Below are 27,216 nucleotides of genomic sequence, written 5' to 3' on the forward strand. Positions count from 1 at the left end.
CACACGTTTTTGGCATTGTTACTAATAAAAAAACTTGTTTTGGCAACGTTACTAGCACAAATTTTTACTAAAACATCTTTGTAGCTGTGATACTTATAAAAATAACACCTTTTCAATTAATATAAAGACTGTTTCACTGGAGTATCAAACCATGAGCTGTAGGTTAAATCTGAACTAAAACAATAATAAAGGAAACTGATAGTTCTACGACATTCAGATGGCTGATCATAATACAAAGGTGAAGAATGTAAACTTGTTTATGCATTAAATTAGTACGTATACGTGCATGCAATAACACAACACTTGATAGCCTGAGAGGTACAAATAAAACAGATTGGCGATTGGATTTATTTCATCATATCATATCTTATATTGATATAATTATTATACGTAAGAAAATTATTGTACTGTGTTGGACGAATTAAGTCGTGTAGACTATTTAAAATAGCTGGGTTAAGGTGACAAGTGTTTAAAAAACAAATACAACAAAAACAACATAAACATTGAGATGGCACAATAACATGTTATTGTCACAGCATGTTTAAAACAAAAACAAACAAAAATCATATACCGAAATGGCACATTAACATTGTATTAGCACAAAAACAAAGCATATTTGACGAAATGGCACAATAACATTATATTGGCACAAATACACGAATCACATTGGAAGAACGTGTTTAAAACAAAAACAAACAAAGGACATATACTAAATGGAACAATAACATTTTATTGGCACTTTCGTATTATCACAGGTGAGTTACTTTTTGAACAATATTGGCAGTCATAACTTCCCTGTGAGCATCCATTTCCGATTTTGCCAATTAAGTATCTCGACATCCAGGTCCCATCTTCGAATTTTCGGAAATGTTATCTCATATTTGATAAACAGGATATCCTTTAGAATTTGCTCTCTTTTATAAGTTTAAAATAGCTGAGACACTGCGAGAAAAACGTTTAAAACAACAACAAAAAAGCATATACTAAAATGGCACAATATCATGTCATTGGCACGTTCGAATTATCGCAGATACGTTTTGAACAGAGTGAGCAGTTATAACTTCCCCGTGAGCATCCATTTGCGTATTAATTTCAATTTGAATCCATCACATAGATGAGTTTGCCAATCAAGTATCTCTACATCTAGGTCCCATCTCAGAATTCTCGGAAATTCGACATCTTTGTCATATTTGATAAACAGGACATCCTTTGGCATTCGCTTTCGTTCATAAAGTAATGGTAGTATGATCATGTTCAGCTGCAAATTTTCACATATTGTGTCTTGCATGTATTGTTTGGAAAGTATGACAATTATTTTTCTGCTTCTCGATATACAATCTTGATACAAGTGTATTAGTGGTCTGTTTCCTCTGAAATATTCATCTCCATTAAAGCACACATTAAATTTGGATTCTTGTTTCAAATAAGGTAGCAATACTTGGGTGACTAAGTTGTATTCCTCATCAGCGTAGGAAAGGAATACATCAAAAGTCAAATCCTCGAGTTGACGAAACTCATTATATTGAATGGTATAAAGATTAAACAAACGTCTGACTGGTGCCCGTATAACCAATTTAAAATAAGCTTTTGATGTCGAAAAAACAATAACAAAAACCAAAATAGACGCTAAAATTAAAAGTATGGCCTGAATAAAGTTGGTTATTGATAAAACTTTGTATTCATTAGCACTAATGAATGCCAACAAGTGGTCTACCTTTTGCTCTATTAATTCTATTTCGGCATTCGCTTCAACTAAGTCTTCTATCTCTTTGTACAAATGGCTGTCATCAAACACTCGAAACAAAGATAATCCTGTATGGGGTAGTATAAGATATACGTTAGGGTTCTCAAATTCATTTAAAATTGGTCGTTTAGTTTTCGGACTAGCAACACTTCGAACAAAACTTATGCGATGTACACCAAATCCAGAGCTGCACAAGCAATAATAAATAATTGCACGGTTTAAATCATCATAACCTGCCAATTTCGCAACATTTAGGAATGGAAACATTGTACCTGGCCAGTCAAAATTACCTGCGCCAATTCTAACTATCATTCTAAGTATGTTTGCTCCAAGTGAACATATTTCTGAGTTTTCTCCAGGACACGTAAGTCCGATAGGCTTTCCATTAACTGTATAGTCCAAGTGGAAATCGTTGATGTCTTGGTTTGAATGGTACCATAAATGACCTTGAGAAGCTATAATGTTCCCAACAGACCTTTTCAATAGACGTATTTTTGGTTGAATCAGCATGAGCGTGTGAATCGATATCAAATACTTATTCGTATGTAATCTATGAGAGAAAACTTTTCCATTTTTGGTGTAGTGGTAGACCTTGCCGAAACACTTAAACACACCAAAGTCTGTATATTGAAGCATTTGAATTTTTAATTTAGAATTTATAGTTCGTTTTCCATTTTCTTCAAATACAGTTCTTGTAGAAATAAGGTACCTAGTATTGTTAGTCAGAATTTCTTCGTTGAGCGTCCAAAATGTTTTTCTTCCAAGTAGGTCGTCTTTAACAATGACATAATCACAATCGAATGTAATATCTTCGCCAATGTATCGTTCAACAGACATTTGGTAATGAGGGTAGGAAGAGTCTGGGTTTGCTGGACTGTTCACAGTCTCGAAATTAGTTTTAAGTACAAACTTGCCAGAAAAGTCTTGGTGATATTCTTTTGTTTCTCGAACAGGTGAATAGTAAGGGCTTTTACTAATGTTTTTCGGTATGAAGAATCCTTCGGGATAATCCCTGCTGTTGTTGACATCAAATGTAAACATAACATTTTCAATCATAGAGAGATATAAAGAAGAGGCTACGATTGTCAGTATACATTCAACTACAATCATAAGCACGCATGCGTGCAAGGCAAAATATGATATCAGTGCAGCAAAACTTTTCCAACTTACATTGAAAAGCGTCATAAGACGCCAAATGAAGACGATACAAGAAAAACATTCCGATGCAGCCCATTTCAGTGTTGTTTGGTATTGAAAATACGGTTTCACATTGTCTATAAGGAAATCATGTGTCAGGTAATTTGACTTTTCGCTTTGCAAGGATAGGTAAGTGCTTACGAACACGCTTGAAGCATACGTTAATCGTAGACAATCGTACACTACTCCATTAAACCTTTCTATTTTAAACGATATGACCCCAATCGTCAACCAAATTGTGTATGATAATAGAAGGGAAAAAAAGAGCTTGTATTCCTGGTCTTCTTGGTAAACCATTGATCCCACGATAACACATAGAGCAAAGCACGCCTTCGCTAGGATGGCTTGTACTACATTCATGACTGTCTTTTGCTGAAATTGTATAAACTGTCACGTTGATTTTGTTAAACGAAAGATGGAATAAGATATGTTAATCTATCTGATATGGATTTGTCATTTAAATTGATAATATGCATTTTAAATCATCGAATTTAGCAATTGTATTGAATTCTAACCACCAAAATACACACATTCTTGTTTTGTTTTGCAATTTACTGACGACTTGACTAGCCAATGTACCCTATCATGAAAGTTTTGGGGTCACTTAGATAATCATTATTTTTGTCCTATTTAACTTTCAAAAAATAAACATTGCTTTGACAGGCTCGTGAATAAGTAGAAAATCCTGTTTTGAAACGGTATATTTGATTAACGTGTAATTATATTTAAAAAACCCCATATATATTGTATGAAAACAAACAAACTTAGGGGCGTATCGTCGAAATATGTGATGTGTAACAGGTAACAATTAGGCAATCAATTTATAAAGAAGAAATAATGCACTGAAAAGGAAGATCAAAATAGTTAAAGTAGGAGTGGTTTTAAAGGTAATGGTGAGCAAGTTAATTTCAAATCCAATCGATTACTTACCAGATCGCAAAACTATTGAACTATTTATTAAACTTTGTTTACATCAATTATTTACTTAACGCTGCTTTGATAAAAGGGGAAGGAACTAGTTAGAGAAGCAAGGTTAAAATCAACCGACACTGATCATCTAACACGTTAATCAGATATTCAGGGATAAACTGCAAATAAATACCATTTGCAACGATTTTTTTAATAGTATTAAATTGAAAGGACTAATTTTTGTATCGGTATACTGAAACAATTAGTAAATGTAAATAATTTACGGTGCCGTTATTAATAAATATCGTCACGAGCCGAATATATAGTTGACTACAGAGTGCCAGAAACCGGAAAACGAATTAAGATTATGCTGTATCTATACAAACACTACCAAATGAACGGACTTATATTCTTTTTTATGTTTTGAAGTTTGTTCAACAGATGGCCTTACTATATATATTGTACCATTAATAGAGCAATACGGATTCGTAATGTAAACGAAAATATGTAAACATAACTGAAAGTAACACAAATGACTATTCGATGAAAACACACGGGCGAGCCCCTGAATCATCTTTGCACATGTCACCAATACAAAATATTCAAGTGAAATTATATTATATTGGAATAGCGAATATAACTATAAAAAACGATTTGATTTTGAACGATGTATGATTGTACATATTGAATGACAATGTAAACATATCTCCAAAGAAGCGGACATACTGAGGAAATCTACGCGGTATATAGCTTATATATTACATTTATTTTTTGACCGTTGTGGTGATTGTATACTTTAATATATCCTTGTTAGGAATCCCACGGAATTCTGAGAAACTAGGGAGAGGCAGAAGTCCATAAATACATCAAATATATATTAACGTAAAACGGAAATACACTTAATATATGTGTGTTTTGGATGTGATATGCACACAATTTCGATCGTATTCCCAAATTTCCTCGCTCTACTTGCTCGACCGCCATTTGTTAAATATATAAATCCTATTAACATTGTTATTTGTTAAAGTTATTATTATGTACTAATGAAAACCTTTACCTGCATAGGATTATAATTTAGGACTACACTACCAGGTAATATGCTACTATTTGCCTTAATTATTCCAGAAAACGCTTACAGCACTTCCTTATATTTAAATTGTCATTGACCTCTATCATAATAGGCCTATACATGTATTAACGACCTACTCCAAATATTATAACTATTTTACGAGGGCATAGCCAGAAGTTCGTGGAAAAGCTTGATAAAATGAAAACAAATCTTTAAAACTTTCATACAATAATAATCAGGTAATTTGAAATAAGGAATGCGAGTTTCATCGTTTAGCATGTTATTACGACAACGAAGTGATCACTATGGGAACAGGTGGTCGCGCATTCCTCCGCTAAAATAACCCATGACAATATCTTGTTTTGTTGACCACTCACATTGAACCCAATGAAACGGCGCGAACGTTTGCACATTTTTTGACGTGACTTCAATAATGTGTGATGACGTGAAGTTTTAAGTCAGTGCGTTTGTTTCAAAGGAAACATTTTAGACTGAACGGTATAGTAAAATTTTGTTTAAAATGACGCCAGAAGACAGATTAAAAAAAACGGGCAGTGATACAGTTCTGTGTGAACCTAAGAAAAACTCCATCGCAGATACTTAAACTGATGAAGTTTCCGACCTCATCAGTGAAACTCGGGTGAAACTCCAGTGAAGCGAATGCTCGTGTACAAGTGGCACAAGCGGTTCAGTGAGGGGCGGGACAGCATTTATGACGACGTGGGGTCTGGGCGACCGGTTTAACAAACTACGTAGAGTGACGTCGAGGCCGTGTAAAACATCGTTGACGCTGATCGTTGAGTCACTCTTCATGAAATATGCAAGATGTTAGACATGAGTTTATGGGTCGGTACGGAGGATAATGAAAGACAGTTTGAAAATGAGTCGAGTGAGTGCGCGTTGGGTTCCACGGCTGCTGACAGAAGATGAGATGAGCAAAAGAGTACGGGAATCACGCCGATTCTTAGCTCGGTACGAAAAGGAAGGAAACCGTTTTCTTGAGAAGATAGTCACTTGCGATGAAACCTGGCTGTTTTATTACGGCCCTGAGACAAAACAGCAAAGCAGTCAATGGAAGACTACCGGTTCCCCGCCTCCGCAGAAGGAACGATCATATAGGAAAGCATATATTCATTGTCTACTTTGATGTGCACGGTGTTATTCTACTCCATGCAGTTCCGCAGGGCCAATCTGTGATGGGTGCTTACTATTCTAAGGTAAAGTGGTATATAACAACATTCATTTTTATCAATATTTAGTTCATGATTAAATCTGTATAAAACATTGTTTAAAACAGTTTAAGGTTAAAAATATGGGATTGAATAAGTGTTAGTTTTAATTACGATATTTGATAAATTACGCAAAACGCGAGAAATGCATTATGTTATAAGCCGCAGTTATGTTTTCCAATTAAGGTTTTAAGGCGTGACTTGTACAGGGCGATGGCATTAAAGAGACCACAGGCGTTGCATGATTGGTGGATTCTTTACCAGGATAATGCACCAGCACATAAATCAGAGGATGCTTAGACCACCGCGACAATCCAGCTTGTAGTGGAGATTCTTCCCCACCTCCCTTACTCGCCGGACCTAGCACCATGCGATTTTGCACTATTTTCGAAACTTAAATGTGAACTGAAAATGTAAAGTTAAACGCTTCAATGACTTTCAGGAACTACAGAGTGAAGCTCAGACACGCCTGTATTCTTACAAGTCAGAGTGATTCAGTGACATTTACCGGCAGTTCGTAGCGAGACATCGACGTTGTATTGCGGTGAACGGCCCTTACCTTGAGAAGTTATGACGTTGACGTCAGATTCTAACGTTTGAACTGCGGGGGCTATACTGACCTCATGCTTATGAAAAAGCTGTAGTTTCCTTTATATTGTATGTATCAGTTTGAAATTTTATATGTCATTAACAGCTGAAAAAGATTTTATAGCGAGCTGACGTTCGTTGAAAAATGTAAAATTTCGTATTTGTATTGTGAACAAATTAACGGAGGAGCTAAGATATTAATAACACACGAAAAGCCAGCAACATCGATACGTCTTATCCAATACTTATGGCTTTGTTAAAAGATAACAAACGACGAACACAAATGGTTACTGTCAAGCTGGTGAAGTTAACCACAGTTGTTGAATTGAAGTGATCCTAACAAAATTGAGACCGTATGACAGACGCAATTTACAAATAATAACATTTTATCTTATGTGGTGATAATTTAAGTGTTGCATCGCTCGAAGAAGCTAAGTCTCAAAAATACCTTTTAAGTGTATATAATTTAATTCAAAACAAAATACGCATTAAGCATAACTTCTTCTTCAAGAACTTCAGATACTTCTGTAATACGGCTTCAGGTACTAATTTTTATGTTTATCCATTTCTCAGCAATCAATGGCTATTCTTTCGGGACCTTACCCGGTCTTGATGTTGAAATGTCTTGGAGATCGAGTTGCATGGCACATGTACGGACTTGGGGAGCGTTTCGACCATCACCACTTCCCATTTGATTCCAACAACTTCCATTCGGATGGACGACAAGTCGACGCTGCGTCCGTGTTTCCAGAGGTTGGCAAAACTGTCAAAATGATCCCTAATCAAGCTGGTTTGACTTTCAATGGTCTCCCTGTAAACGAGGAAGCTCATTATTTCCAATTTGTTTTAATAATATAGTCATACATGAATGTTATAACCCTACATTTCGTGGTATTAAAGTGAAAATGTTAGATCTGCTTTGCTATTTAAAAACTCTTAGATTTTTTTTGCTTTCACATAATACATTGAACGCATAAATAAAGAATAAAGTCAATTGATTACCAATAATACCATAAAGTTAACAGGGATAAGTTTAGTAGTCCTAATTGCATATTTGAACCCTATTTAGAGGCATAAGGTAAGGAGCCGAATGGCACTGGACGAGAACAACACTTACAAAAAAACACAAAGAGACCACATATGCATCAACATAGCTTTATGAATTAGTGATGGTATGACTATCTTAAAAATGCTTGCATGTGTGTTCATCTTGTCGTTTGTTACGATAGCAAATTTAAATACGCCAGTGAGTACTACAATTATTGGAACACTTTTGCACACTTTGGGTCCATCGTATAAACGATCGTACGACAATATCCTAAAATTATGACATCAAGACTTTCAGTTAAATATATGATATTTACTTTCGCTTAGTTCTTTGTTTAGCACGCATGGAATTATGAAGGGAAAGTAGGCGCGCTTCGTGAAACTTGCTCACATGCCCTACTCCGTTCATAATTGCAAGAGAGAAACGCGTTCAATACTTAGTGAATGTCACAAATTAAATTTGAAGTTTTACATTTGTCGGAGATCAGCTCTGCATTGCCAACCCAGTTTGCAGGACACAGTTTGCTGAATCCAAACAGGTTTGTAATGCTCTTATTATTGATATGCAAATTGTGAGTATTTTACAATTCATTTGCAACTTTTAGTTTAGACCATACTTCGTCGGCACTATCTATAGAAAAGCTATTTATAGGAAGTTCACTGATGTAACATTCTCACAAATGGTACCCCAACGCGAAAGCCTCGGAATCCTTGGCCCGTATATTCGCGGCAACGTTGGCGATACAATAGAAGTATTCTTTAAGAACATGGCATCGTTTCCTTTCAATCTTGTTCCACGAAACCTTCCATTTGCCGACGGGTCGGAGATCAGCTCTGCATTGTCTACCCTTCCCGGGCAAATTAAACTTTACCGCTATATTGTTCCAGAGAGGTCAGGACCGAAATTGAATGAACCAAACTGTGTAGGGTCCATGTATACATCTCGAGTTACTCCTCTTAACGACACATACAGTGGGCTCCTGGGTCCGGTCGTTATATGCAGGCCAGGAATCCTTGACATAAATGATCAAAGGTCGGATAAAGTGACAACCGAGTTTGCAACTGCCTTTGTCATTTTTAATGAAAATCTTAGCCAATACAGCACTTATAACTTTGCAACGAGTGCTCCTGGAAGACTGAACACATCTGCTACAGACTTTGTAAACAGTAACTCGAAAAATTCAATTAACGGTTTATTATACGGAAACCTCCGAGGTTTGGATTTTGCAAAAGGAGAAAGGACAGCATGGTACATATTTGGTATGGGCTCGACTTTTGGTATCCATACGGTACATTTCCACGGACAGCTGTACATCCGCCGGACGTCACAAACATTACGAGGAGATGTTCTCGAAGTATGTAGCTACATTTGTCTTATATTAGTTATGAAATTTATATCAGTCGCGCTGCTGAGATATCATTTTACAATAGGTTAAGGAATATCACATAAGCAGGAAAATTGTGACAGATTTGGACGCAACGGCGAAGAACGGATATTCCAATAGACACGTTTTTTTTATTGAATTATTTTGTTCTTACGTTTACGAAAATTCTGTACATGTCGTATGCAGAGGTTTTAAGCATTCAAAGCGATCTGACTTTCACAGGCCTGCGAAATGTCTCTGACATTTCATTGATGGTTATTATAGTCAAATGCAGTAGTTTCATGATGCATCGAAAATGATGTCCTATCAGTTTTTAGCCTGTGCAGATTCAGTTCATGTGAACCGCCTATATGAAGACATACCAACTATTCTTTTTGAAAAATCTTACTTGTTTTTGATTTTCTTTCTCAAAAGATGTGAAAATTTGATGTATTGTCATTTTGTTTGTCATTTGGTTTACTGACCGTTCCACGGCGGTACCTAACAATCCTTAATTAACATACCTAGTTTTTTTTATATATAGTATGTATGCACTGTGCTGTGTGTAGAGTTGTGTGCTGTTCTTCGATGTTTCTGGTTTGTGTTCTATGTCTTTGGCGTTTACCCAGTGTCATTAAACTGGATTTATGTTTAAACCTTTTGCTACTGAGCTTGTTTCTGTAGTTTTTCATATAAGTATTGTTTTTAGGGTTTGCAATACAGGAACTATTGAAATAAATGGTTAAAAGCACTCGCTCTTGTGCGTACATATATTTGGCAAATAGCACCAAAATTGTAGTGACTTCTCAGTGTTACATGTGTTTTTTTAAAAACACATGACATTGAATTGAAGCATAGTGTATAGCATATTGGATCATTATCTAGTTTTCCATCTGTGTAGGTGATGAAGTTGAAATATGTTAAGACAGACAATTTTTCGAGTGTACATAAGTAGAACAACATTTTTTAACAAAATCGCAAAAATTCGATTTTGAATTGGGGTTGGCTATTTTCAAGAACTCTCAAATCTTAAATTGTTGGATAAGAACAACAACTCCAACAGTATTTTTTTAATGTTTGGGAATAACTTAAACATGTGAACAGTGAAGTTTAAGATTTAAAAAAAGAAAAATAGTTTTATGGCGTCGCGCAATATAACTGCGTTGCAGAACTCGCGCATGTAAATTTGATAGCCTTTACTTATTAATCACAAAAAATATCCTCGTGAAAGCCATTAAAATCTACTCCATTACTCGTATTCGAATGATATTTTACTGGGTTTGCAGTTTTTGCTGGCACGTACGAAACTGTGGAGATGGCAGGATATAATCCTGGAACGTGGCTTTTCCATTGTCACGTGAGTCTACACTCGGCTGCTGGCAGGGAAATTGTTTATACATTCCAACATAGAAAGCTCAAAGTTTATGGTAAGAAGGCAAAAAGGGCGGTGAATTATATTACATCTGAAAAAATAATTTTTCATTAAAACCAAATATAATTGTGAGAATAAGTCAACTAGACAATCTATATATCATACCGAAATTACTCGTATTCTTCAACTTGCATGTCAAAAGGTTCACCGATAAAGCAGGAAGAACTGGATTGAATTCGGGGCGAATATATTCTGTGAAATATAATCTCATACGGTGCCTTATATAGTTTTGCCTTTTTGTTTTATTTCAGGAAAGAAACACTCACTGAAGTCCCGCTATTACCACCCCGTGTTACAACAGCTTATATATTAATGATGGAAGCTTTTTAACTTTAACTTGAAACAATTCTTGTATTACTGGAAAATTTGAATAGACAAATATATATCAGTGATATTATCAACACAGTGTGACCATTTAGCGGACGATTTGACATGTATTCCATCAACTTTTATCAAGTGGTATTACGATGGGGAGTCAATTTACATATAATTGGTTAAAAAAATATTACAAGAGAAAAGAGACTGGAGACAGTCCCTTCAACGAACACCTCTGAAATAAATACTGACTATACATCGGAACACATAAGAACGTTTGAGTAATTATACATTACATGTAAATCAATAAAACAAGTTATGGCATAACATGCAGCAAAAAAGAACATTTATTTACGAGAATGGCCGCAAGCACAATCATTCACACAGGCATACTTTATAAAGTCGTTTCAAGTAAATATCAAATACTCTTTTACCTATATTTTCCCTCAAACTGTGATTACAAACAGTATGAATTGTTGTTGTTTTTCTACGGACACGTGTTAGGTTTTAGCATGTTTAGCTTAGACACATTTGGTTCTCAATCCGTAGTTATATTATAAAAATGAGCCTTGTTCGTTATATAGCTAAATGACTATCTAGGAATTTCATGGGGGAATAGTACGTGTGAATTTATTAGATGATAATGTTAAAACATTAATAAATCAAAGCGCTGAAAGCACTGATGGACTAGGGCCTCATTTAGGGGAATTTTGACAACCAAGTTCTAAGCATTGAAAAAATCGGCTCACATCACAAGAGGTCACTGTTTAATGGGCTAGCTTAAACGTTTGACTTAAATTACTTGCAAGCTGCAAAGGAAATTTGAAAAATCTCGTTAAGTGTGTGTATAGTGAGGGGGGCGGGGTGTGGGGCTAAAGCGTTAAATCAGATAAAGTCATAGTTCTTTTAAATTTCTCAAAGTCGTTTAATCAGACTTGTACAAATTAATTTACGTGTTTGGCGTATGTTAACCAAAGTACACATACTTCTTTAATTTGGTCAAATCTTTTATAACAAAGGTCTGTTATTTGCAGTTTCAGAGAAGATTTTCAATGATGTAATTATATACTATATAGAAAACCTGTCACCTCTTTTTCGAGCTTTAAACCACAGGGCCATAGTTTGAACAATCTTTGTAAAAGACATCTACATTGTACACGTATGTCAGACTGCATGCACAATGCTATTAGGAAGTAGTTTTTATTTGAAAAGTGAAGAATTATTTTCTCACTCTTAATTAGTGCTTGGTATTCAATTAATAAAAAATGTTACCATGATAACTTAGTGCTGTTGATAAATAGTATGCACTGCCTTCTGTCTCATGCTATTCTTATTACTGCTGCAGACTTTTGTACAAAGCAAGTTGAGTAGACTAAGATGAGATGAATATCGTTTATCAAGTATGAAATATTGAAATGTCTTTTAAATACAATAAAGACATTTCAATATTTCATACTTGATAAACGATATTCATTATATACATTGACCATCAAATTTCATAACATGGTGTCAGCAGTTCATCACACTGCTTGTGAGAATGGAATACCAATCATAATCATATTCTTTATTATATACCCATCATCAATCCACATGCAATACGTATCACAAAATACTTTAACCCGTATTCCGCTCCAGTACATTACGGCCATATACCACTCTTGTGACGTCACGTCATAACAAGTTTGTTGCGCAATATTAAATTGACCAATGAGTGTATCCTTATTATGCAAAGATGTGGCTTCTAAGTGATCTAATCAGTAATGTATATAATAAAAGGATTATTAGTACTGCGTTTTCATCCGGATATGGCGGAATGTCATATTCGATTCTGGTAGCTTTTTGTAGATTTTGATTTTACTCGGCTGTGCCTTGTGAAAACCGAATCTGCAAAAATCTACTTGAGTCGAATACAACCTCCTGGATCAAAACGCAGTACTTATAACCCTATTATGTACAAAACCTGTTACCCCATGGACAGAGCATCTTTAACCCACAGGGCCATTGTAACTTTGAACAATCATTGTATGCAGTACTTATAACCCTATTATGTACAAAACCTGTTACCCCATGGACAGAGCATCTTTAACCTACAGGGCCATTGTAACTTTGAACAATCATTGTAAAAGACAACTACATGTCAGACTACATACAAGATGCTAAGGAAGTAGTTTGGAAAAATGAGAATTATTTTCTCCGTCTTAATTTGTATGCATTAGATAACTCAATAAATGCAGCAGTTGACCATTCTTGTATTGTCCTCTGTCACTGTCCTGATAGCTCCTTATCTCAATAGTTGCAAAAGGTTGTAGGTTCATGATTCCCTGGTCCAATATGTCATGCAGAAAGAAGATGTTGAATGTAGAATCAAGAAGCTTTCTTTTCAGGCACTTCGAATTGAATAGTACTGTTAAATTTGTAGTGCCTAGAATTTGTTGGATTCGTAGGCAACATGTATCAGGTGTTGCAGTACATTTGGCAAATACTTTTCACCCGTCTTTGTAAATCTAAAAAAGCTTTCATTTTGCAAAAGTAGTTCATATAACTATAATAAGGTTGCTAAATCAGAGTTTAAATAATTCTGAAAACTAGATGTGCCTTTAATTGCAGCAATTTGAACTCCAACTCATAATGTCGATTAAGCTGGTTAAGCAATACTGCAGTTCCTTGGTATGGGGATTGCTTTATTTACTGTAATAAACAAACATTCCTTGCGTTGGATAGTACAATGTATCTTTGATTTGGATTGTAAAGTATAACTTATATCAATAAATATATATTCTTAACTTTTAATATGTAATTAGACAATTAGTTAATTTTTCAACCGCGCACCAAAACCCTGAATCTGAATACACAAGCTAATGCATCAGTCAATTGTAACCATGCCCCCCCCCCCCCCACCCCCAAAGACTGTTGTGAGGTTAAATCTTCATTACTTCACTATTCCACAACATTGGGTGATAATGGAACTTTATTGAATATTTTGATTTTAATTTTGTTCCCTAAACGCCACAAGTCAACTGATTAATACGAATTAATTCAATTCTATCTTCACAATATTCGGCACGGCATTGTTAAATAAAACTCAAAAGTTACACTTGTAAATTATATAACCATATACCTTTCCCTCAAATATTTCACAAATTTACATTGATATATCAACAACAATGTATCACCATACTGTATCTCTGACTGATTATTGATTTTTATTCTTGGCTAGAAAACAAAAAGTGAGCACAAAGCGTCTTCAGAAAAAGAACTTGTAAAGTATGCATCAGTCAATTGTACCCCACCCCCACAGTGAACAGCAGGTACTTTGACTTTCGGTCCAGCCAGTCCCCGGTAAAATCCCTGCCCTGCGGGAACGAACTGGTGATAAAATCCCGTGAATAACCCCGCACCCCGGGGATCTAAGGTAAGAGCAATTCCCTGATATAATTTGCGGGAAGACAAAACCACCGCAATCTCCCGGCATTGCGAGGACACTAGTTCTGGCTTCCATAAATTTAATGTTGATATTTTTTTATTTTTTTTTACAACACATTGAACAAGTCCAAAAAGGTAATATATAATGTGTTCGCTGAAGTTCTTTAGCTACAAGGACACCTGAAAGGTTTAAACACAGCACTTCCCCCTCACCCGGTATATCCCCAAGGGGCCGTGGTAACAATTGACTGATGCATTATACGAGAGGAAATCAAAATTGAGCAGGCAAGATTGTTTTACCTACAGCGACGGTTTATCACAATGTCATTGAACAAAATGTACTTACACTGAGAGTAGCTCCAAGACTTTTCTATACACATAGGTAAACAATCATCTTATTAATAAGCCAGATGCTGTGCACATATTCATACATTTGGCTTCATTTAGAATAAAACTTCATAAATAAGTATGCGCATATTTGATATTTTTATCTCCATTTTGCAAAATTGAAATCACTTGATTTTATCAAACGAACTTGTGTTGCTTGAAAATTTACGTGTCAAATTAAAAATGCTACCCACGGTAAGATGAAAATAAATCCGTTTGATGGTGGTAATAATTCAATGGTGGCTTTATTGATAAATTTCTTCAATAAAACACATATGAAATTCACATCATAAACATCCGGAAGTAGTGATAACATACATGTCTGAATCATTCGGCCGCTCTGATGAGAGTAAATGAGGTCAATACAGTAGGCTGGTACCCTGATTTACTTTTCCTCAAAAATATAAAGTTATACAGGTACGCGGCATATGGGTTTTAGTTAACATTAATAGTATATTTGAACAATAAATACAAAACATCATGTTGTGTTTGAAAAAGTGCTTAGTGCCATGCAATGATTAGTTAAAAAATATTTTTTGTATCGAATAGAAAATATCACGGAAACATGCAAATTATGTCCAAAAAAAAAGAACAGGGACCGACTTCGGATTTTTTTTATTAACAATGGATATCGTTTTTATAAATAAATACCAACATTCTATACAAAGGATAATAACAATACTTTTTAAACAAACTTTCCTGGTTGTTTTCTACTTAGACCGCACACTTTAGTCGCTTTACGTATGAATTCACAAGATATTTCGAATGCGCGATGGGCACCGCGGTTATCTGATACTGGTTTCTTTTCGGATAAAAGAGAAAGAGGGTGCCAGTCTATCAATACAGAGCATTGAACGGGAAAATTTCGATGCGTACTTTTCTAATATGTTTATACTCTTATTGCATGTAATCTGAACGTATGCAAGAACATTCATGTAGTTATCCCGATTAACTCACTCGCTACGTATGACTTTCTTGTGCTTCATTAAAAGAACATACGGTGAGCTTGAATTGTTAGGAGAACTATTTTTATTGGATTTTTTTCATTGTAATCAGTTCCGGTACTACTTTGATTATTCAAATTCGCTAACGGCAATCCAATCAAAATACAGCGTATGAATACATTACGTCAGTGAACCCCCAGATGCGGCTTGAAAATGCAGACATCGCGGTTATGGCTATGAACTAGGCCACAAGTGCCCTAGTCCAAAAACGCACTCTCTCAAAATAGGTTGTTTATTTGAATACACTTTGTAACGTGTATACATTTATGATCTTGTATTCGATTAAAATCCTTTATAAATTAATAAAAAAAGTTGTTTGCAGTTGTACGTCTGTACAATTGTGTGTTTCCCTGGTTTGTACAATGTTACATTCGTTATGAGAAGTTTTAAATCTTAAACTTAATGTTCAAGCTATTTAATGCAGTTCTCTTTGTATGACTGTTAAGAACTTGTCAATGCATTGGCACTGTTGCTCCGGCTTAATTCAATCAGTTTTAGGTGTTGTTTGCATCAGACATTAAGTAACATTATAAGTTTGTTTAATACCTTACTGTTTTCAACCTATTAATGATGCCGGGATAAGTGTGAGGAACAAGTAAAATATCAATAATACAATGATATCTACAGGAACATTCCCAATACTACAATAATAAATATATAATACCTAAGAGGCACACATTAAGAGCAAAAAATACACTAAACGAGCGAACACACACTAATAGACTAAACACGCATCAAAATACCTTTATCAAAACATGATGGAATAAACGGCTGGGAAAAGTCGATGAACAAATATTGCTCTTGAATATGAGTGTATGGGTAAGCCGCGAATCCCACGTTTTGCTGACCGTTCGAAGGCGTCAATCACAATCTGTGTTGATGAAGTTATTTTAATGTATTTATAATCTGTAATTGTTATAGTTCCATTTAAAAAAAATTAAATGCTGTCCCGATGAATGCCCTTCGTCATACAATCTGCAATTTTGAACATATATTTACAGACATGGTTTAAACAACTCTCAACAATGATAAAATTAATAATACATGATTACAATGTGGCATTTATATTTAAAGCTTAATTTAAGCTTTATCTATATTAATTGCTAAAAGTAACGTTATTGATATATTTTTCACATATAACATTTGAATACGGCCTGATCAAGTGCATGATATTTATATACCACACCTGTGGATTCGAGGGGGGGGGGGGAAGAGGCGCATCCAGTAGTGCCCCCCCCCCCCCTATATTTCGTCCAAGTTTACTTTTTATGTCAATATCGGAGGCAAAAATTTATAATTAAAAAAAACACTTAAAATGAAACATTTCACACTTGACCCCCACCTTCCATATCATTATCGGTTATGTGGAACGTGCGCATGTCAGCAGGCTGCATCCCTAAGTTACGTTGCCTCTAACGTAACATCCTGTACACCCCCTGTACCGGTATGTGTTCAATCACTTTAAAAAGACGTTTTTATATTATTCGATTTTCTTGTAATATTCCGTTTTTAAACCATAAAAATATTATATTTACGGCCAACCATTGGTTAGTAAATCAAAGCTATTGGATGAAACTTTAATGATACACAAACAGAGGTAAGAGATAGATATATCTGTGGTCATTGATGAAGCAATGGCAATTACAAGGAGAACCCCAGTAGCCATTTGTAAAAAGCTGGTTATTTCTTTGGTTTGGTTCAAGTATATGGAGCGGTATTCGGTTCAAAAATGAAATTGGCAATATGTTAACATTTATGTGCTTTATTAATAATCTGTTTCAATACATTCCATTCATGTATTGTTTAATTCGTTGTTATAAAGTGTTAAATCGTAATTTACATTTCTGTAACTGGCTAGCAAATTTCACGATGTTACAAACCGCTATGTGCTAAACGCCAAACCGCTATGTGTCTAACGCTAAACGCCAAACCGCAATACGCTTAAAACTCGATTTCGATTACGAAACTAAACATGTAAATGTCAACTTATCACTGAAATGTTAGTTCGTTTGATTCGAAATTGTCTTCATATATTGCAAATCGGAATGTGTCTATTGCTTAAGTTCAAACCGTGATTCGATATTACTAGAATTTGATTACGAAACTAAAGATGAGCTTATCAATGCTAGCTCCAACTAATCACCGAAAAGTTACTTCCCCTTACTTTGATATTGTCATTTGTACTATGGTGGAAATCACAGGCATCTGGAGCATTGAGTTCCTAAAATACCTCGGCCAGTATCAAACAGGAATTGGCCTCGGAAATAATCAGGTCCATCATGGCCTACCAAGGAGATGTTCAAACACCCAAGCGATATGTTAGACCAAAGACAGGATAAGGGGAGAACTATTACCACCTATTTGTGTGTAAGTGTTATTTTATATACCTGATATATTTTATTAAAATATAAAAAGTGCCCATATGAGAAACTTAATGGAAATGTCTTTTATTTTTAGTGGGTGGGGTTAAGTCTGCTTCCAATTGACAGATCCTGAGATAGTAAATAATAATTTTTGAGCTCCAGTGACCAGTGGTAAAATTAAGAACACAAATACTTTATAAATTTGATTTCTTTGAAATACAAATAAGTCTGAATCTGACTTTACTTAGATTGATAATAGGTAAGACTTTCTTATAATGCACCAGTCAATTGTAACCACAGCACCCCAGGTCTGGGGGTATACTGGGGATAGCCTAGGAAATGGGTCGTGTTTTACCTTTCAGGTGGCCTTGCAGTGCCGCGTGAATGCGTAGGTTTTATCTTCGCTTCAAATATAGTGGGGAATGAACTTTACCTAGGGTCCCTGGGGTGCAGGGTTATTTGGCGCAGATTTGACCATCTGTACGTTCCCGAAGGGCAAGGATTTAAGTCGGGGTTGGCTGGACCAAAAGTCAAAGTCCCCCCTATTCCCCGGACCTGGGGGGCAGTGGTAACAATTGACTGGTGCATAAACACAGTATTTTTACAAACTTTATTTTTTATAATTAAAACATATTTTTCTTTAAGTTTAACCATAGACGTTTGGTTTATATGTCCGTGCTAAAACATACCTCTTCTCCAGATATAATCTTTGACTGTTAATGACATAGTTATATACATTTATTCATCAAAGTTGTAGAGTATTCTGATAACTGAGAGCTCAATGTAATGGCATAATGGGAGTATGGTACCAGTGGTGCGACCGGCTCTGAATTCCTGGCTTGTTCTGATGAAAAATGGCAGAAGGGGTAATGGTTGTGGGTTTTTTTCAAAATTCAGACAATTTTTCAACAATTAAGTACCCTACTGGTTTTAACCAAAATGTACTTGCATGTTTGTACAATTAATCAACAAAGAATGATGGTTATATCAACATTGTATTGGAATTTCAACATGATAACAATTTCATTTTACAACAAATCTTAAATTTGGTCCAAAGCTTAAAGCTGCTCTCTCACAGATTGATAGTTCTTCTTGGTGGTATCTCAAAAGCCTTTCAATTGATATCAATTAGTAAGGGAGGTGAATATTTAAATTAAATGTTTAAAAATAGATGGCTTAAAGCAATATGGAAAAATGATTTTTTCAGCAGTTTTCCAAACAATTGAAATCTGTCATATTATTGTGTGACCTTATATTGCCAATTTGCTTGTTAAAAGACAAAAATAAAAAAGGTGTCAGAACAGTAAGTCTGTGTGGATGCAGCCTTAAAATGGTGTGGCACTTAATAGTTTTTGAATAATTTCTATATATGTTATTGTACAGGCTTTTAAAATAATTGATCTGAAAAGCTCATTCCTATTAGTTCTGTTATATTTTATGATTTTTATTTCAGGCACTGGAATGTAATCAAATATGCCATTGTACTGAGGATTGACCTGCAATACATGGAAAACATGTAACACAACTGCAAAGCCAACCTGGAAGGGAAAATAAGTAAAAGATGGAAACAAAGTGGAACAACATGTTCAGTGGAACAACTTGATATTTGATGACTTACATACTGATGTGAAGTTACAGATAATAGTCAACTGTTGGCCAGTGATTAGTAAATACAACAAGAGTGACACTCACAAAATACGCCCATCAATAATTTCTTGGATTCTAAGACAACTTACTGTCACATTGGCCCTTTGAGAAGCAAGCTTTTCAAGAAGCAAATGATTTGACACAATATGGCATTAACAGTAGAAATTTTCTATTTTAATTCGAGGGTTTCGAGTCAAAAGATGCTAAAATGTCTATAATTTTCATAGGCACTTAGAACCTTCGGGGACCAAGCCCTTGATATTTACTGAGAGTTTCATGCAAAATTGTATTTACCAAGTACTTTTGTATTTCAGGGAACTATGGCACATTCTTCAGTTATCTATAGCAACAAATATTTTCAGCAAGTTTGGTGAAGATCAGATGATAACTGTTCAAATTAGACAGTGGACAAAGCAAAAATGGCAAATTTTGACCAATTCAAGGGCCATAATCCTGAAGAGCCTGGCTAGTTATAGAACTTTGCCAAGAATATATACCAACAAACATTTATAGTAGCAAGTTTGGTGAAATTCGGATAAAAACTGTTCAAGTTTGAGAGTAGACAAAATTGCCAATTTTGATAAATTCAGGGGCCATAACTCTGGAGTGCCTAAAGCGATTAGGCTGGTTATCGAACTTGACCTAGATATTTCACCAACAAACACTTTCATGAAGTTTGGTGGAAATTGGATGAGAAATGTTCAAGTTAGAGAGCGGACAAAGCTAAAATGGACAATTTTGACAAATTCAGGGGGCCATAACTCTGGAGTGCCTAAAGCGATTTGGCTGGTTATTGAACTTGACCTAGATATTTCACCAACAAACACTTTCATGAAGTTTGGTGGAAATTGGATGCCCGCCCGCCGCCCGCCCGCCATGGGTGTTCCCATAATACGGCCATCGTAAGATGGGCGTATAAAAAAGTATCATTAAACCCTCGATGCCTGCAGCGATACAATCCGAAGCTGGACATTTACTTTACAACCTAGATAGAGCCAGACTCCTTAATTATGCTTGGTAGTGCTACTCAGTAGTAACCCTCATGCAGTCAACTTTTAAATAGTTAAATATATTTTTCAGAGTATTTGAGTGAACTTTACATTTAATCCGGACACATATTTCTTCACTGTGGATCATTTTAACAATGAAAAGTGCATATTTATATATATTCATGCAACTGTGTGGTAAAGGATTCATCTACGCTTAAAACGGTTTTCATAAGAAGGAGAGAAGATAACAGAAACAGAAACAGATGAAATTGGCAGACCAAATACAGAAAAACCATTTTGTTTAGTTCAATTTAAAATACTTAAGTCCTAATAGGGCACATGCCATACTGTTAATTGGGCTCTTTAAAATGTGAAAAGGTGAATGTGGTCTAGAGGATAAGCCTAGGTGTCAGCCTCAAATCCAAGGTTGTGGGTTGAGGGTTCAAGCCCCACCGAGATACTTTCTGATGGGCTCAGAAAAAGGATGTCTGTACTAGTTTCTACTAAGGCTACAGACTTGAGAGTGATAATGCAAGCTTTCAGCTTGCGTAGCAATCTAGCTGAAATGATAAGTTTTAAAATAAGATACTTGCTGACTTTCAAACAGTTTTTTCCATTTGTGTTGATTTGTTTTTCAGTCTGTTTATTAGAAGTGATGAGCATTGCTTACTGCAACTAATATTCATTTTTAGCCCGACTATTCGAAGAATAGGTTGGCTATACTACTCACCCCGGCGTCTGCAACTAACACTGCAACTAATATTCATTTTTAGCTCGACTATTCGAAGAATAGTTGGGCTATACTACGCGCCCCGCCGTCGGCGTCTGGTTAAAGTTTTAGGGCAAGTTTGGATTTTCACTTATAAGTCCAATACCCTTCATTCAATTGACTTAATACTTCACACAGTTGTTCAGGGCCATCATATGATGAGGTTAGATAACTCCATATTATTCTTTACACAGATTATGGCCCATGATTGACTATGGCACATAGGTTATAGTTTTAGAGCAGGTTGGGATATTAATAAATAACTTCTATACCCTTTATTCAATTGACTTTATTCTTCACACAGTTGTTCAGAGCCACCACATGATGAGGTTAGATAACTCCATATTATCTTTTATACAAATTATGGCCCCTGATTGACTATGGAACTTAGGTTAAAGTTTTAGGGCAGGTTGGGATATTTATTACTTCTATACCCTTCATTCAATTGACTTAATACTTCACACAATTGTTCAGGACCGTTACCCAATGAGGTTACATAACTCCATATCCTTAATACAAGTTATGGCCCGTGATTGACTTAGGTTAAAATTTTAGGCAAGTAAAAGTTAAGGGCAAGTTGGGATTTTAATAAAAAAACTTCTATACCGTTCAATTAATGCACTTAATAAAATTCAAAATTATTTACGACCATCTTACAACAAGAAACATAACTCCATTTTAACCCTAAATACAAATTATGGCCCTTGATTTTTTAATTTTTTTTATAATTTCTTTTGAAAGGCACACATTTTCATATGGGAAATCAAGTTATTTGAATGACTTGCGTAATTGTTCGGGCGGGCTGGTGGGAGGGCAGCATCAAAGTCACCTTATGTATCGAATTATTTTAGTTAGGTTTGACATAAAGAGACCAAACTTGGTAATATTACATCGTTATTGTATTCACTTTTAAGTCAAAGTGGCGAAGTCGAGCGCGCTGTCTTATGACGGCTCTTGTCTTTATTAAGTTGAATTTAACACACATAACATGACTTGTGATTTTAATGATACAATTTTAGCTCACCAGAGCAGGATGTGCTCAAGGTGAGCTATTGTGATCAGTCTTTGTCCATCATCTGTCTGTCAACAATTGCTTAACAAACATATCCTCTGAAACTACCTGGCGAAATTCAATGAAACTTCACTTCCTTGGGTGTCCCTCTAAAAAATACAACAAAGGGTTTCGATTGATTAACAACAAGAACAACAACAAAATGGCCTACTTCCTGTTATGCTTTAAAAAAACAGCTCCTCTGAAACTACCAGTCCAATTCAGTGAAACTTTACAGGAAGCTTCCTTGGGTGACCCTCTTTAAAAATACAACAAGGGGTCACGATTGATTAACAACAACAACAACAACAACACAATGGCTGACTTTTTTAGCTTTAAAATCATCTCCTCTTAAACTACAGTTCTAAATTCAATGAAACTTTACAGGCAGCTTCCTTGTGTGACCTTCTACAAAAATACAACAAGGGGTCACGATTAATCAACAACAACAACAATTACAGCAACAACAATAAAATGGCTAAGTTCCTATTTTGCTTTGAAAAAATATCTCCTCTAAACCTACCGGTCCAAATTGTATTAAACTTTACAGAAAGCTTCCTTAAGTGACCCTCAATAAAAATACGCCAAAGATCATGATTGACCAACAACAACAAAATGGACAAAATGTTAAAACTGATAGTTATGTAAAGTTTACTCTTGAAGCAAGGGCAGCAAGTCTTGCTATATGGTCTCCCTTTTTGATGGAGATTCCACTTCTTTCTAGGTTAGTAACAAGGGAGTAGATTTTAAATTTTATTAAGTCTTCAACATAGTCACTTGAAATTATTGCTCATTTTTTAGGTTCATAGATTCAAATAATTATTATAAACTTTATTCTTTAGAAGGAATTTCATTTTTACTAAATAATAAATTTAATTATCAGACTTTCCCATTGAACTTCATGTAGATTATTCTAAGCTACAATCTTATCTTCTGTGTGGATAGTGAATAAGACTTTATGGATTCAAAGAAACTTTGGTTTTGAACATGTGAAGGAAGGTGATGTTGACATAGATGGAAGAAGCAATGAAATTAGTGGAAGGCGCTTAATGTGTTCTGATATTTGTTTATTAAAGCTTAAGGCACTTTATTGATTTTATTGGATGGTGCATTGTTTGTTGTTTGTGTATCTATACTTAAAACTCTTTCAGTGTGCAAGCAATTTAACATAGTTTTGTTAGTGTGCAGGCAATTGAACAAGGTCCTGTGAGTGTGCAGACAATTGAACAAAGTCCTGTCAGTGTGCAGGCAACTGAAAAATGTCCTGTCATTGTACAGGTATCTGTACCAAGTGCTGCCAGTGTGCAGTCAATTATCAAGTCCTGTCAGTGTGCAGGCAACTGAACAAAATCCTGTGAGTATGCAGATATGAGAATCAAATTCTGTCAGTGTGTAGTCAATCATCAAGTCCTGTCAGTGTGCAGGCAACTGAATGAAATCCTGTCAGTGTGAAGTCAATCACCAAGTCCTGTCAGTGTGCAGGAAACTGTGACAAGTCCTGTCAGTGTGCAGGCAACTGTGACAAGTCCTGTCATTGATTATCCAGGCAACATGTAAGATCAGTATATTTTTCAATATTCTTTGAGAACAAAAATCAAGCTTTATTGATTACAACGGTTAAACTCTTTAACTCAGGTGAGCGATTTAAGGGCCATCATGGCCCTCTTGTTTTTTCATTGATTGTATGGGTGTATTTTCTAAAATCATTAAATGATGTAATAAAAGTTATTCTGAATTTCCTTGTTCTTGTTTGAAGAAAACGTGTTGAGGTTTTTGCAAAGCATAGTGTCCTCATCATAGTTTTATGCAAATCAAAAACATTCAAACAATGAAATAAAAAACATACGGTCAAGCCAAGTACTCAAGAGGCATAAGGTAATTGCCAAAGAGACTGGTAATTTATTTAGACAAATAAAATGCATAGAAAGATCTATAACTCGGTTGCATAGTTATGCTTTAGTTCTCTTTTTGTTAGTTTATGGTGAAGACTGGGACATTCAGTATTTTATGTAATTAAGATTTAATATTGTATTGGCAACTTAAAGACATGAATAAGGGGTAAAAACCAGAAAGATTGTGTAGTCTCCCAAAATTCTCAATGCACTTAAAAGGGCTTTGCACAGAAATGAAATTAAAAATAGGAGCAAAACCTAAATTATAATCAATTTTACATTGGATTGCATACTGATGACTCCATCATTGCTTGTCTAATATTTGAAATAAAATTAAGGGACATATGCATGTTGATCAAATCTGAGAGTTACTGGAATTACCAGTATACTTGTTTGCATTTTATGGAGCTGGACATGAAAAAGTCATTATGTGAACAGTGATCTATTAAAAAGGCTAATTATTCAAAAAAGGTTGTTAAGTGTTATTGAAAAAAGGTCTGGTGAACATTGATGAAAAGCTTAGTAACCTAGCTAAATAGTTTGTTTTAGGCTTTTATTTACCAAAAATAAATGTTCACTTCGGTAACTTATCAGTTACTGTTTTGGTTGATATTTTTTAATAAAAAAGGACAATTTACTCATGTATATCAAGACTAATAATTATTGATTTAGATAAATATTTTGTGTATGGAAACTTAATGAGAGTGTTTATTCAAAGCCTAAAAGAAAAAGTGAGCTCTATGTGAAGCATGATCTACCGTGATCAAATACTATTTGAAGACAAATCAAGTTCTGCCAACTTAGCCAACACAAAGATTTGGACGAACTCCCCAGCACTTGTATGGTATATTATATATTGAGCAGTGGCAAGTCACCACCCTATCCCAACCCAACATAACTTATTACACAAAAATGTTCAGTTTGCAGCCCAAACCCAATTATGCTGCACCAAAGGCATGCATGGGTATCAACTGATAAAGCTGGGGGGGGGGACTCACGCCCACTCTGTTACAGCCCACAGGGTTCTGGACAATGCGATTAATGTCGTTTTTTTTAAACAGAATAGTAATGTTTTTTGAATGGCAAGGAAAGCTGAAAACACACGCAATCTATAACTTCTAACTTACTTTACATAGGGTAATCGTAAGCTGGTTGAGAAAATGCTGACATTTAGTCCATACTTGCATTTAATCGGATATTTTGGTTAATGCATGCCATGAACAATATGACCATTTTAATTATTGTCAAGTACATTTTCTGTGTGTTCACCATTTTTCTCGAGGGAAAAGTGTACTCCAGGTATAAAAAACATCTAAATATTCAAATGCGAACTTTCTTTGATGTTACAACAAATTTCTTCTCTTAAACAAGCAAATTTAATTTAACACTATCCATTTCCTTGTTGTTACAATGGGCCGGATTGAAAATGGTGTTAATCGCCGTAGCGTAATTTTGTATATCCCTAATACTATTTACGTGGTCTATCCTGAAGCTTGCCAGAAAAGGCAGAGTTGTTACGATTGCTAAAATACATGTAGGTTGTTCCTAAAATCATGCCATTTGTCATTTTCTGATATTTCCAAATGCAAATGTATTATCTATTTACAGAAGCATAAAATCACATCAATATTTCTGAAGTTGTTGACACGGGACAAATTGACAATAGAAATTTGCTACATACAGTCTCCGACTACAGAATGGGATGATTGAATTTGGCTTATTTGTCTAAAACCAATATAGCTATACCAACATATTGCATACGCGCATTATAAAAGGTAATGACTCCTCTTTTCATGTCATCTTTTGAAAAATGGATTATTTCTATGTTGATTAAGCAATTTAAATAAAACTGGAATCTACCATGACATATAATAATTGTAAGTTACATACCTTGTTTCTTTTCTTCGTTCTAGATTAGGCCCATTCCCTGCTATATTTAAAGGGAAGACATAACCAACGCATTCACCCAGCACTGTGAAGCCACCTAAATGGTAAAAACACGGCCCATTTCCCCGGTACACCCACGGACCTGGGGGCCGTGGTTACAATTGACTGGTGCATTAGCAAGCAACAAAACAACGTCAAATGACTCTGACGCGGTAGTCATTCTAAAATGCCGTCCAGGCTTTTTTTAAATGATGTTTAGCCTGGATATAAACATTACAAAAAAGCATTTTAGACTGACTAATGACGCGGCCGTTTATATGCGGACCCTTTATATGGACTATAAATTATTACTTTCGTTTGACATTACTTAATGAAAACAATACTTGACATTGGTACGGAAAATATCACTCACATCTGTAATAAGGTGACTTATACGTTCATTTGGGCAGTTGTAGATAATCGTTTCATCGGCCCTGTTGTCCCAACTTAGTATAAATGGCAATTTTAAAGTCAGGGGAAGTAACTTTTCCGTGATTAGTTGAAGCTAGCATTGACAAGCTGATCTTTAGTTTCGTATTGATCAAATTCTAGTTTAATCGTATCGCGGTTTGAACTTAAGCAATAGACACATTCCGATTCGCAATATATGAAGACAATTTCGAATCAAACGAACTAACATTTCAGTGATAAGTTGACATTTACATGTTTAGTTTCGTAATCGAAATCGAGTTTTAAGCGCATTGCGGTTTGGCGTTTAGCGTTAGCCACATAGCGGTTTGGCGTTTAGCATTAGACACATAGCGGTTTGCAACATCGTGAAATTTGCTAGCATGATACAGACAATGTCTATTCATGAAACATGGAAAACATAATGTAAATAACGATATAGCACTTTATAACAACGAATTAA

The 27,216-nt window shown here is 35.2% G+C and overlaps 1 protein-coding gene across 2 annotated transcripts; it reads right to left on the reverse strand.

The window, feature by feature from the left end:
• Positions 1–439: 439 nt before the first annotated feature.
• On the reverse strand, positions 440–26,806 carry LOC128209474 (uncharacterized). 2 transcript variants are annotated; one of them, XM_052913519.1, is made up of 5 exons: positions 26,719–26,806; positions 26,310–26,448; positions 7,340–7,547; positions 2,915–3,313; positions 440–2,759 (listed from the first exon to the last, which is right to left on the reverse strand). In XM_052913519.1, the coding sequence occupies exon 5, from the start codon at positions 2,579–2,581 to the stop codon at positions 1,055–1,057; it is 1,527 nt and encodes a 508-aa protein (XP_052769479.1). In that variant the 5' UTR covers positions 2,582–2,759; positions 2,915–3,313; positions 7,340–7,547; positions 26,310–26,448; positions 26,719–26,806; the 3' UTR covers positions 440–1,054. The 2 variants fall into 2 exon arrangements, with proteins under 2 accessions (XP_052769479.1, XP_052769478.1); XM_052913518.1 differs by lacking the exons at positions 7,340–7,547; positions 26,310–26,448; positions 26,719–26,806 and adding an exon at positions 3,872–3,924 and having other exon boundaries at positions 440–3,313.
• Positions 26,807–27,216: the final 410 nt, after the last annotated feature.

The sequence above is a fragment of the Mya arenaria genome, chromosome 11, assembly GCF_026914265.1.
Source record: "Mya arenaria isolate MELC-2E11 chromosome 11, ASM2691426v1".
Classification (NCBI taxonomy): Eukaryota; Metazoa; Mollusca; class Bivalvia; order Myida; family Myidae; genus Mya; species Mya arenaria.

What these genes read in the sequence shown, in the direction of transcription:
- LOC128209474 (XM_052913518.1), bottom strand. Translation starts at nt 3,301, where the DNA reads ATGAATGTAGTACAAGCCATCCTAGCGAAGGCGTGCTTTGCTCTATGT.